This window comes from Carassius auratus, chromosome 50 (assembly GCF_003368295.1).
Source record: "Carassius auratus strain Wakin chromosome 50, ASM336829v1, whole genome shotgun sequence".
In the NCBI taxonomy this organism is placed as follows: domain Eukaryota; kingdom Metazoa; phylum Chordata; class Actinopteri; order Cypriniformes; family Cyprinidae; genus Carassius; species Carassius auratus.
Window position 1 is genome coordinate 5,265,431 of NC_039292.1, and position 13,830 is coordinate 5,279,260.

A 13,830-nucleotide genomic window follows, 5' to 3' on the forward strand; every position below is an offset into this window, starting at 1 on the left:
AGTGTTTAGACGGTCAGGACACGTACCTTCTGTTTCTCCATTCTATAGTCTTGGGTTGTCCTGCCTAAGGTCACAATATTGTTTAATGACGGTGGCTGGGACACTTGCCCTGTAGCCTTCATACTTTCAAGGGATTCATGTCTTATACTCAGAAAAATCAATAAATAAAATGTTGTTTGGCTGTTATGGTCAAATTTATATTATGTGGCAGAAAAATGTAGTATTCACAGCCTTATATTTCAGTAAGGATTTAGAAAGCACTAGATATTTCGGTGACATTGGGTTTTCAGAATAAGAAATCAGCAATTGCATATGATTCAGTGTTACTCTTTGAAAAAGGCAGCACTAATTACAAACTAATTGGAAACACAAATTAGCTGAGCACTCTCATTAGCTTTTAAGTCTTTCATCATACATATGTGCTTAATATAATTGCCGTGAAGGGAAGAAGGCCGGTCTATTTTGAAAACTATAATGAAAGTGGCATGAACATATTTGACAGCACAGGAATCTGCATATTATTTTATTCGATTTCTTTGGAGTGTGTGGTTGTTGGTGTAAACACAAACATTATTTTATTTCAGTTTTAGTCATTTTAGTACTGCACCTCAACTTATTTTATTCAGTTATAAAAAAAATATTAAATCAATTTCACACAATACATATATTGTTGTGGTTTAAAACTTGAGTTATTTCACTCCTGATGATAGATTGAAAAAATGATAGATTTTCAAAATGTATGGTTAAAAATCTGGGTCGGGGACAAGTTAAAAAAAAAAATACTTAAGACATATTAAAATAAAGAGTAAATAATGAAGTCATTGAATAAAGTTTCTAAGACAGTTTTAATGTGACCTTCAAAATAAAGTCTAAATAAAAACCAAGCCCTGGGATATAAGAAACACCCATGTATTGTTTTTCCATTGATTTTTTTATTAAATATGTCTGAGGCTTCCTGGTTTTAAAATGGAATGTATGTCTTCAGGAAGCAGAGCTGTCTTGTCTTGTCTGCGTCGTCTCATCGGTCTGAATACATTTGACAGCAAAACATAAGGTCAGCTATGTTAACTTATTAGGGCCATCAGAGTGCTCTCATATTTTGGCTTTCAACGTCGTCTCGGGTCTGTGAGTCAGAGACAAATACACATGAACACACAAACCGCATGTGACATGCACACTCACATTAACCCATATTTGTGGCAAAGAGCTTCTCCAAAATGTCAGAACGGCATGATGTGTTTGCATTTGCAGGCTGTTTGCATGTGCTTTTCTGAATTTAGTAGTTTAGTTACATGCTAGGTGTCTTGTTTTACATTTGCTCCATAGATCTGGCACTGACAGGCAGACGGCATGCTACAGGCGAGGTCAGAATTGCTCGCCGTGATGCAACCCTCCTGAGGCTTTTGCATTTTTAAAAAAGGAAAACAACTTTGTTTCGGATTGGATCCATATGTTTGTCTCATAACATGAATCTTTTCTTTTCACAGTGTTTTGAAGGTATAGTTCTCCCATGTTGTTCCAAACCTGTGTGACCTTCTTTCTTCTGTGGAGTACTAAAGGAAAAATATTAAATAATGTATTCTCTCAAAGCTATTATATGACTTCGAAAGACCCGGAATATGGTGCACAAGTCTTATGAACCACTGTGATGATGCTTTAATGGAGCTTTTTGGTCATTTCAGAGCTTGACAGTCTCAGTCCTCATTCTTTTTCATTATATTAAAAAGACTGGCCAGGGTATCTATTCTTCAAGTGTCCACAGAAGAATGAAAGCCACACAGGTTTTGGGGTAAAGATAAATTATGAATAAATTTTTCAATATTAAATCTAAAGCTTTGAATGTTTATTTTTTGATGATGATAACTTCAGTACTTAGAGCTTAAATTACAGGGATTTAAAAGTGATTTACATCGAAGTGAGAACTTAGTCGTGGCTCTAAGTAGACTATATACTTCAGCTGTACTGAGCACAGGATTATATTCATTGATTTTGAACAACCTTGTGACATAAGGTTGTACTTTTTTGTGGAGTTCATTTTAATTGGTGAGTAAAGGCCATTCTAGCTCTTTACCAGGAAGAAATATTTGTATTGATCTTTTTTTCATACTGCTTCCACACAGATTTACAAAGTAGTTTGGAAATGGTTATTGCATTAAAAAACAGTTGCAAGATAATTGTCGTTTTGTCACTGCAGGAGGTTTTAGTGCAAAGATGTGAATGTCTTTTAAACGTGCTGTTGTGCAGAATTGTTGTAATGTATTCTATAATTATTTTATGTGGTCTTACAATTTGGTCTATTTGGTAATTAAAGCCCTTGCTGTTCTTTTTCTTTTTCTTAAGAATTTATATTTTTATTAATCATTATTTTTTATTTTGCTTTGCCTAATGCTTTTAGGAGACTTTTATCATATTTAGGATGATAAAATGGTTATTGCATTGAAAAGAAAAAGGTTGGAAGTGGTGCAAATTTGTGAATCCCTTAAAAGTTGCTATTTTGTATAATTATTCTTCATATATTATATATCATTATTTGATGTATTATATATTTATTTTAGATATTTTTATTTATATTTTATTGATAGGTGCAAAGTGCATGATGATGAAAAATATATATTCATTTAAAAAGATTTATTTAAGTCTAAAGGGTGCAAATTGCCTTATGATGGAAAAAGTATTTATTCATTCAAAAATAATGATAATGGTGTTCATTTTAAAGGCAAGTAAAGGGGCTTTTTACTAGTTGGGTTTGGTCTATTATGTTATAATGTACAATTTCGGACAATAATGATTGCGCATTGGAACCTATAAAGTTTTATTATTATAAACTTTATTTGACCAAAGACAAAAAGCTGTCAGAGATCAAAAAGAGTGTCCGGACCAACATAGGCAGCCAAAAATAACATGTAAAGATATTATTTAGCTTATTTTTATATTCCACACATAAATGTAAACAAAATGTCAGCGAGTGTGACAATTTAAAGAAAATTGAAGTTAATTAATGAAAATGAATGAAAGTTCATTTTAGCATGTTCAGTCCGTTACTTTGAAATGTTTAGCCTGTTGCTTAGCACTTCTGTATGCAGTTTAATTATCATCAGTGTAAATGCTGAGTTCTAGTCATACCGAGAGCCACATTCATTTCCAGCCTGTCATTCTCTTCTGGAAAGCAGTAGCTACACACAGTAGGTGATATAACAAACCATACATATTCTTCTTTGTGTTCATAGCATATGACGGGAAGATCCATCTTTTAAACTACTTACACTGCTCTGTCAGTTTCTGCAGTTATCTCTCCTCTTTTCTTATCTCGATACAAAACAACAGTGTCAGTGAAGCAGCTTAGATTATCATCTGAATCTGAAGCCATTTGGAGCACAACAGCATAGAGGACACCTATTTAGAGTATCTATTTGCATGTAAGTGTGGTCATATTGAGACTACCTGAATTTAATGGTGAATTGAACTTCTAAACACCAAAATGGAGGGTTTTTGGACCCTAAGTACTGTTATTTGTCTTGCCGTTTGATTTCTAGCCAGTAAAACATTCTGGCCTGTTTTCTCAATGGCTCAGTTTGAATGTAGGCTACTCTGCTGAATAGAGCTGGAATGAGGCTAAGCTCTGTTTTACTGTGAATGTGATTTTTCAAGCCTTATGACTAATCTTTAGTTTAGCTAATTTGAGCAACAGTTCCAAAATCCTAATTTTAGATTGCTCATGTAGTTTGGGAATAATTGAAAAATCAAAGTAAGCTACAAATAACATTTTAAAGAATAGCATCAAAGATTATTATTATTATTTTTTAATTCAGTGATTTTGGATGTGCATTTGAAGGGCTAGTAGCCTGAAACCGGCTTCTTTTTTTTTGTATGTTTGCATGACAGCCCTTTAAAAGGTATTTATAGTTCATAGAAGCAGTGTCACCTGGTCTGAAATTGGTTTCAAATTGTCAGCGTCTACAGTGGCAAAGATGAATTATTCTCCGCGGGCCAGCTCTTTGCAGTGGCTGTAATTAAATAACCTCTGCTGTTAATTAGCACTCCTTAATTGCGTGCATTAGTCTTTCATCATTCTTTGAGCACTGCCAGGGCACTTTCCCTCTGTTATGCCTGTAAACTCAGCATTCATAGTTCTGCAACCTGTCATAATTTCTTAGTATTTGAATTTGATGGAGTAGAAGGTAGATATTTGCTGCCTAGGAAGCTTGATGGAGAGTTTAGGAGAAAAAGATAAGCTATACTCAGGACTTGAATGTATCGCTGACTTGATGTGAAGTACTATGGCGCTATACCATAATACCATAGTATTGAACAATGCCATATTCATATTCTGCGGTACATACACAGTAGACCCAAGTACTTTAAAATATGTGGTATGGCCATGGTACATGTCCCTAAAATATTGAATTACCTTTATATATGGTCAAAACCCACAATGTTATCATATTGTATCATATTAAAAATGTAAAAAATTTCATTGTGTTGTACCTCAAATTAGTGTAAGGGAAAATTGAACAAAATTGTTTTATGTTAGTATTTAGTAAATAATATTTGTTTTTGTATTTACATATTGCATATATTTATCATATGTATTATTATTATTACTACTGTTTTTATTGTTGGTATTTCATAAAAATGTAATTATAAAATATTAATTTAATTATACATGTTTATTGTTAATACTACGTTTTTTTGTTATTTAAACTTTATTTAAGTAATAACAATTATCAGATTAATATTAGGGATGCACGATAATATCGGCACAACATCGGTATCGGCCGATAAAAGCTAAAAATGACCATTATCGGTATCGGCCGATATGAATATTTCTGCCGATGAGCCAAACCGATATTCTCCAAGTGAAATAATTGACCTGTTTTTCAGATGTGAATGTCTGTCTACATTTGTAAAATAATAAATTTATGGTAGAATCAGTACAGAAGAGATACATGGATTTCTCTTCAGTAAAATTAAAGTTTAAATATATCAGTATATATTTGTAAATATATCAGTATATATTTGTATATATATCGATATCGGTATCGGCATCGGCCAAAATTATTTAGAAAATATCGGCATATCGAATATCGGCCAAAATCCAATATCGTGCATCCCTAATTAATATGTATTGTTTATATTTTTAAATGGCTGTTATTAAATATATTTTTACTATTTATTAATAACAATAATACTTATAAATAATAAATAATAATGATTTTTTAAAATAATAAAGTATAACAATAATAATTTAAATGTTTATGAGTAATATTAATAATAATTACCACTGTTTTTATTATTGCTTTTAATATTGTTATTGTTATTTAACAAAAACAACAATAGTAATAATAATAATAATATAATAATATAATTATTATTGTTTTTGTTAAATAACAATCATATTGAAGCAATAATAACAGTGATAAATATTATTATTACTTATTACTGTTATTATAATATTGTTTATAAATTATAATAATTTTCTACATTATTTGATTTCACTAACTCAACTTGAGTGAAAATGGCCATGCTTACCCAGAAGTCCTTGAGCCAACACTAACACTGCTAACACTGTTCTTTTCATCTGAACTTTCAGAGAAACCATTGAAAGATTGGGACGACACAGCTGACCAGTCCCTCTCAGACATGCTTTTTGCACACTGGGGTCATGACCTCGGCCCAGAGAGCCGCAAGGTGGCCCTGAAGAAGTTCCAGTACTACGGTTACAACAGCTACCTTAGCGACAGACTCTCTCTTGACAGAGCCATCCCTGACCTCAGGCCCGACGGGTGAAACAATCACTCACTGCTCTCCACCTTCTCCTCTCTCCCTCCTATTAGCATATACATACACAGCCTCTGTTCTTCTAGAAACATCAACTTTCCTTTAACCTTTCCTTTAACCTCATGGTCATAGAGAACAAAGGGAATCACTTGGAAGAAGATAAGAATTTCCGCATAAATTATCAGTCTTTTTTTGGTTATTAAATACTTTCCTGGGCACAATTAAATTCAAACAATAAATATTCTATATATTTTGTATCATGCAGTTATGGGAGAAAATGGAATTATAATTCATAATTCAACTTTTTATTTAATATAACAACACAAACTGTACATTGCAATAGAAATATGGATATGGATTTGTACGAGACAGATCAATAATAAAGTTGGCACAGACATCATCTTTCAAAGTGTCAAACTGGAATTAAATGCCTCCAGATGTGTAATTGTTATCTGAAATCAAAACAGTCTTCCACTTTCATTTTTATGAAATATAAAACACATAAACACCTCCTTTTAGACTCTTCAAACTGAAACTAAAGTCCAGCCACAAATATTATTAATGCGATTAAAGGCAAAACTTAAGAAAAGAGATATTTTTAGATATTTAATCTTAGAAAGGCTTCTCTTTCAAGTCTGTATTTATGTGCTGTTGTTTTTTACCGTCTGCAGGTGCAGAAACATCTCGTACCCCTCCAGTCTACCACAAGTCAGCATCATCTTCATCTTTGTGAATGAGGCGCTGTCGGTCATCCTGCGTTCCATTCATTCAGTGATCCATTGGACGCCCTCCCACCTGCTCAAGGAGATTATCCTTGTGGATGACAACAGCAACAATGGTGAGGGCTTGATTTTGCCCCAGCGCTGCTTGCTTGATTTGCTCGGGGCATACCTTCAGAGGGGATTGATTCTTGTATGACAGATTCAGATGAATAATGCATATGTATGTGGACTGATGTGGAAAGAATATTTGAGGTCTGTAACATGATAACACTAGGGGATTATGGGCAGCAGATGTACATGTATCCTGTATGCACAACTAAATGTTTTATGCTTTGGCATTAGACGCTAGTAACTTCTCTCACAAACAATGTAGTTTAGAAGGAATCTGTTTAATCAAGCGAATTAATTGCATCACAGAGACAACTGAATTGAATTACAGAACATTTTCAAGAAAAGGTAAAAAATATATGAAAATATATATACATTTTAAAGATATACAAAATTTTTGATAATATTTTAAAGATGTAATTATAATAAAATAATAATTCATTATATTAAATATAATTCATATATAATATATAAATAAGTAAAAATAAAACTTAAGGTCAAAATAATAAATGAAATGTTTTAAATGAGGTTTTGAAGATATTATTTCGTTCAACTTAGACTAAAAACAAATAAATATTTTAAAGATTGGTAATTTAATTTAATCAGTTTTATAAAAACACAAAAGCAACTAAAGACAGATATTTAAATATAGTGCAATTATTTTCCACACACTATAAATAGGGATGTATCCACTGGAATATAATATAAAACTGCCTTTAAATTGTGTCCCTGCTAGGGGATAAACAAATCAGTTGGTCCTAGACATCAAAATGATTGTAAACCCCTGTGTAAACTGTTGGCTTAAGAATGGCTATTTTCGGAAGATTATTGCTGGCTCTGTGTCTGTGCTGTGAAGTACACTACTGAGGTGGCTTCATCTCCGGCCATTCAGAAAGCAAAAGCTTTTATTTACCCCCAGTCACCTCTAGAGTATTTCCTTTTTTCCAGAATAATGACTTCTCAGTGGTTATGCTACAGTGACCTTTTACTCGGCGTGTGTGGGATATGGTAAGGGGGCAGGGTGGTTAACGTGAGGTGCAGAGGTTTCATTCTCCCACAGATTGACAGTGGCCCCACGTCACACCATCTGGTTGCCATGGTGAGACAGGATGATGGGTCTCTCTCTGATAAAAACAAACAGCACAGGAGACAGATGGGAGAGGAGTAATCACCAGCAGACAGCGGTAGAGACTCCAAATATCACAGACCGCTGGCAAATATTAGTGTCTGATGTTCGCAGCATTTCAGTTCATGTCAGTAATACCCTGAGAGGTCGTAGGGGGAGACTATATAAACGGATTTGGATTAGAATGTAATCAAAGTCAGGTACATGTGTCAGCAGGGTCTGTTTGTTACTGTTTGTATGGTCAAACTATGCTTGTTGTTTTATTCAGTGCTTTAGAAATAAATCTGAATGTGAATTTCTGGCGACTACTGAAACTTTCTCAGAGGCCACAAGACGGAGTGATTTTAGTAAAAAGCAGGTATGAGGTATGAATTTTCTGATTGCATGAGGAGACTATTTTTCAACCATTTTCCCCCTCTTTCCTTCACTTCACGCAAAGCTGAACTGTCGGAAAACCTGCAGAGGTTTGTGGATGAGACCAACCAGCAGCGACCCGACTTCATTAAAGTGGTTCGGCATGACAGGCAGGAGGGTTTGATTCGCTCTCGGGTCAGCGGCTGGAGAGCTGCGACCGCTCCTGTCGTGGCCCTGTTTGATGCCCATGTGGAGTTCAGCGCTGGATGGTCAGTGACTCTTGATTTTTAAGTCATTTTGCTGTCAGTACTTATATATATGATTTAGAGTTTATAGTATATAAAAAACTATTTATAAACATAAATATATACTTAAAGTGTGTGTGTGTGTGTGTGTGTGTGTGTGTGTGTGTACACAGTTCAGACCAAAAGTTTAGACACACCTTCTCATTAAAAGAGTTTTCTTTATTTTTATGACTATGAAAATTGTAGAGTCACACTGAAGGCATCAAAACTATAAACTAACACATGTGGAATTATATACATAACAAAAAAGTGTGAATCAACTGAAAAAATGTCATATTCTAGGTTCTTCAAAGTAGCCACCTTTTGCTTTGATTACTGCTTTGCACACTCTTGGCTTTCTCTTGATGAGCTTCAACAGGTAGTCACCTGAAATGGTCTTCCAACAGTCTTGAAGGAGTTCCCCGAGAGATGCTTAGCACTTGTTGGCCCTTTTGCCTTCTGTCTGCGGTCCAGCTCACCCCTAAACCATCTGGATTGGGTTCAGGTCCGGTGACTGTGGAGGCCAGGTCATCTGGCGCAGCACCCCATCACTCTCCTTCTTGCTCAAATAGCCCTTGATGCCTTCAGTGTGACTCTACAATTTTCATAGTCATGTTCGTAAAACCATTCTTATGTAAACTAGCACATTGAATTGAACAAGACAGTACTGTATATGTAAATATTTGCACAGAATGACTCACATGTGTTTCATGAATGAGACCCAAGGTTCTGAAGAAATCTCGTTTGTGTGTCCTGTTGTCTGTTTGATTTGACTAAACAGCATGGGAATGCAAAATATTCATGAAGTTTTCCAACACAACTATTTGCAGCGTTTTCTGAAAGTGCCATTCTCCGTTTGGCTTTCATACAAATAGAAAATCGATCTAACCTCCAAAGAAAACAACTATTACTGCAGAGAAGCTCGTAGACATGCATCATTTCATTCAAAGTCGAGTTGTGCTGCCTTTTACATGTTGAGAATTCAGATTTGCTGTAAACAGGCCTTCTGCGTAATAGTGTTTTTGCTCATTGTTTGTATTGATTGTTGTATCTTTTACCTTTATTGCACTTTTGACCCCAATACAAAGGAAATTCAAATACCTGCTTGCCTAACAAATCACATGTTAAGCCAGTGTAACTGTTCAAATGTAGGAGACCTACAGTGCATGTGGATGGAAATGTCTGTTCTTCCCTGTGGGTGTTAGGGCAGGAATATGAGCAGAAGTGCCTGTCTACTGCAATTACTGTGCTAGGTGCAGCTGTCAAACTAGATACCTGTTAATTATTCTATGTGCAACATGTCGAAAAAACACACCTCTAAAGGGCTTGGATGGAGTCCAAGTGTTTCTTATGCATTTCAGCTTATTCCTGCTTGAAATGTATGCTGCGTTCTGTCAGTTAATAGATACATTTGGAAGTTTCTCTTGGGTGGATAGCACAGGTTTTAGCTAGCCTGAGGCTACTTTCCGTGTTCAAATGCAGCGCTAATGCCTGTCTTCACAACTTTCGAGATGGTCTTTTAAAGTTTTAGATCGTTTGGTTCTGAGAAGTCATTGCCCACCAAATTGAAAACTACGATCCGCTTAAATAATCAAGTGTGAAATCACATTTCACTTGTAGTGGCTTGGGAGGAACTGCATTAAACATGGAACTTTGGTTTTTCAGAGCCCTCAAGAGACCAATTAGAAAGATCCATTCAAAAACTACTGGCCATGAATTGAAAGCATGTTCTGTTTCTGTTGATCTAAGGGCTGAACCAATCCTTCACAGAATCAAAGAAGACAGAACCCGGGTCGTCTCGCCGTCCTTCGACAACATCAAATATGACACATTTGAGATCGAAGAGTATCCGCTCTCAGCTCAAGGGTTCGACTGGGAACTTTGGTGCCGCTATCTAAACCCTCCCAAATCCTGGTGGACGCAGAAGAATCAAACTGCTCCAATCAGGTAACCACGCAAGATACGACCACCATCAACTCTACAAAAACCACTAAATGCATTTTTTTGAAAAATACAAAATTAACAGTTTAATTTCCCTTACAATGAATCTTATATGCCAAACAATAACCAAAAATGATTTTAGGCAATAGAGGCCTAATATATAGATGACATCGCGACATGTTATCTTAGGAAACCACAAAATTCAGAAGAGAAGAAATAATATTTTCTTGGCTTAAGAGACTGAGACTGAAACAGACAAGATTAAATTGTATATAATTTCTCAAGAACAAAAAATGAAAAGAAAATTTTGAAACGTTAATGTAGTGAAAACGTCGAACATGTATATTAATGAAATGCAAACATATATAGGCAGTATATACAATGTAAAGTAAATGCCGTAAGTTATTCTTACAAATGTGTAGCTACTTTCTGCACTTTCAACTATTTTAGTCATAGTTTTGAACCCTGACAGATGCCCTCTTAATAACTTATGTCCTGTGTGTTAATTGATGACTCAAGAAACTGGATTAGACTTTACACAATTCCTAAAAGTACTACTATGTTAACATAGTAAATCATTTGACTTCATTGTTGCCATGTGTATCACCTCTCTCAACAGAAGCCCCGCTCTGATCGGTTGCTTTGTAGTGGATCGGGAGTATTTTGAGGAGATCGGTCTACTGGATGAAGGCATGGAAGTTTATGGAGGGGAAAATGTGGAGCTGGGGATCAGGGTGAGAGAAATTCATACTGCTGACGAGAGTTGTGCAGCAGGAGACAGGATGTCTGGAGTTTGAGTAGACGAGCAGACGCGTGTCAATGAATAATGCTGTTTCATTTGATGAAAAGATGCTTTATGCAGGTTGTTCTTTGAGGGCAGACGGATATGTGGAGGCTTGCAGCCTCTGGTTACAGATAGACCCCGGTGTGTGTGTGTGTGTGTGTGTGTGTGTGTCAGTGCACACAATTAAAGTAGAACTCTCTGTGGCTCACTAATGATAACCTGCCAAACATACATCTCGCTCCAAATTGGCGGGGTCCTAACCTCTCTTATTACACATGTACAGAGCCCCATCGAGACCTCTGCCGACTCCCATCAGACCAAGCAGTTCTGTAATTAGCCTCCGCAGCCAGAATCCAAGCCCAGGCTGTGAATGGAGCTCACCACAGAAGACACACGGCCACTCTCGCTGTGATTTAGCCTAGCAAAGTTACAATCTCTCCACTCCACAATATCAAGCTGATCAAACTCCCCATTACACGCATAGATTTTTTTTCTGGGTTTCATCACTCGGCGCCTCAATTAGAAGAGAGGAAATGAAAATGTCTCAGGAAGTGGCAGGCACCATGTGTGCGGTGGGATTTGGTAATGTGTGGAGATAATCGGTCTCAACATCTGTTCATACAGCTGTGCCACTATACCCTAATTCCACACACTCATGTTCTGAGCTCCTTTGTGCCCCTGAATCTCCAAACGTAGCATCGCACAAATGTTGCAATCCTGAAATGTTGCAGACATTGCCAAAAATAGAGGGGAAAAAACTGAAAGTTTGTCCAGATTTCTCTAGCAGGTTTTTGAAGGTCTGTAGTTCAGGCATGATATTAAGATACATTTTATTTGTAATTTGATTGCATTTTTAGTCAAGAGATGCTTATTACACTTAAAAAATATATATATTATTATTATTAAATAAATTAAATAAATCAGTATTTATTTTTTTGGTTTGCAGTGAATATACCTAAAAAACTAAAACTAATATTAATTAATTATTTTATTTGTATTTTAGTTAATTGTATCAGATGTTTAGGTTTTGCTACAAAAATTTAAATCAAAAGCAAATCAAAAGCACAGATAATTTTGTCGTGTTTTTTTTATTTAGTTAGTTAGCACTGAAGATCATTTACAAAGGGACCAGGTCTTAAATGTGAGTTAAATTTTTAGATCACTGCAAAAAAATGTATTTTAATCAGTATTTTGTCTTGTTAAAACAAGATCAAATGAATTGAAAAGTAACTTGCATCTGATTTTTAAGTATTGTTTTCAGAGATTATATTTGTTATTAATATAGAAAATGTTTTTATCCAAATTATTATTTTTTTGCTTAAATCCAGATGAAATAATTTGCCAGTTGTGTAGGACAAACTTAATGTAAGATACTGTTTGTGTTAATTAGCATTTTTGTTTTGAAAGTAAAACTTATTTGAAATACTATACATTATGGATGAGGAGATAGCCCCTGACTATGTAAGCGCTTTGAGTGCCTAGAAAAGCGCTATATAAATGTAATTAATTATTATTATTATTATTATGCTTTAATAATAATAATATAACAATTATTATTATTATTACTTCTATACTGCAGTTATGTTTTGAAGATATGGACAGTTTTTTTTAAAGTACACCTTTTCAGTTAAACTCATGCTGGAGGCACTGACCCTCATTGACAATGTGTTAACGGTATTTATTTTTCACTTAGAAAGACATGCTCAATAAAAGGTCAATGCATCTGTTCTCTTCTATTCTTAGCTCTCTCGAAAGGGCTCTGTTTATCAGTGACTGAGAATGAAATCTGTCTTTGATCATGTCAGATGTCAGCTTGGTTTTATTTATAGTCTGTTGTGGTTCCAGGTAAAGAATATTGATTTTGTCAGTAACTTCCCTTTTGTGACATGCTTATTGGTAATTACTTTGGGCAAGGTAGGGGAGCATTAAATTGTATTGTACATTAGGCCTGTTCAAATATTAGTTAATATTAGGCAACATTATTCATATAATAATATTAATAATAATAATATCATATTTTTATGAATATATATCATGAAAAAAAAATTCCACTTGTTTTTATTATTTATTATTATATATATATTAGTTTTAAGAATGAAACAAGAATCTTTTGTATACATTATAAATTAAATATTATTTTTAAAAAATCATAACATTTAAATTAAAACAATAAAAAGTAGAAAATATAGTAAATTTGATTTTCTTAGATGTTTAGAGACAATATAACGGCGGTTTGATTCTCATTTCATGCTTGTGAAATTTGCTTCTTTGTGACAGATTACAGACTGAATATCTCTGTCTGCAGCAGGTATTGTATGCAAATGTGAGAAATGATTTTTTTAATGCTTCGGGAGAACAGACGGCTCAGTCATGGATCATTGGGATTGTTTTCAATGATTATGCATATGAATCATTCTCCTGGCAAATAGGAACAACACACATCTGTCCACTTCCAGTTGAATCCCGCTCAACGTGTCATAGCGTTAAAATCCTGCCAAACAAGCAGACCAGAATGAATACGATCCCCACTTTCCCATTCATACAAATAATCAGATACAAAATACACCACCAGGGTCTCGTGATAAACCAGCTTTTAGTTTGAGGCAAACTGGATGCTTTTAAATATTCAGTTCAGCTGCACTGAAATGACCCTGACATATGCCTCAGCCAGATGTTGCACTTCACATTTCACTTAACCAGGCCTGGATGAAAGTGTTTGGGTGTCAATGTCTG

General features: G+C 34.8%; 1 protein-coding gene across 1 annotated transcript in view; it reads left to right on the top strand.

Annotated features, from left to right (window-relative positions):
• The window catches only part of LOC113066735 (polypeptide N-acetylgalactosaminyltransferase 18-like), a 37,660-nt gene that overhangs the window by 13,212 nt on the left and 10,618 nt on the right, over nt 1–13,830 (top strand). Inside the window, exons 2-6 of the mRNA XM_026238731.1 lie at nt 5,591–5,783; nt 6,450–6,616; nt 8,174–8,357; nt 10,122–10,319; nt 10,933–11,047. Of these exons, the coding sequence (XP_026094516.1) occupies nt 5,591–5,783; nt 6,450–6,616; nt 8,174–8,357; nt 10,122–10,319; nt 10,933–11,047 (857 nt within the window). The remainder of the gene's footprint in view (nt 1–5,590; nt 5,784–6,449; nt 6,617–8,173; nt 8,358–10,121; nt 10,320–10,932; nt 11,048–13,830) is intronic.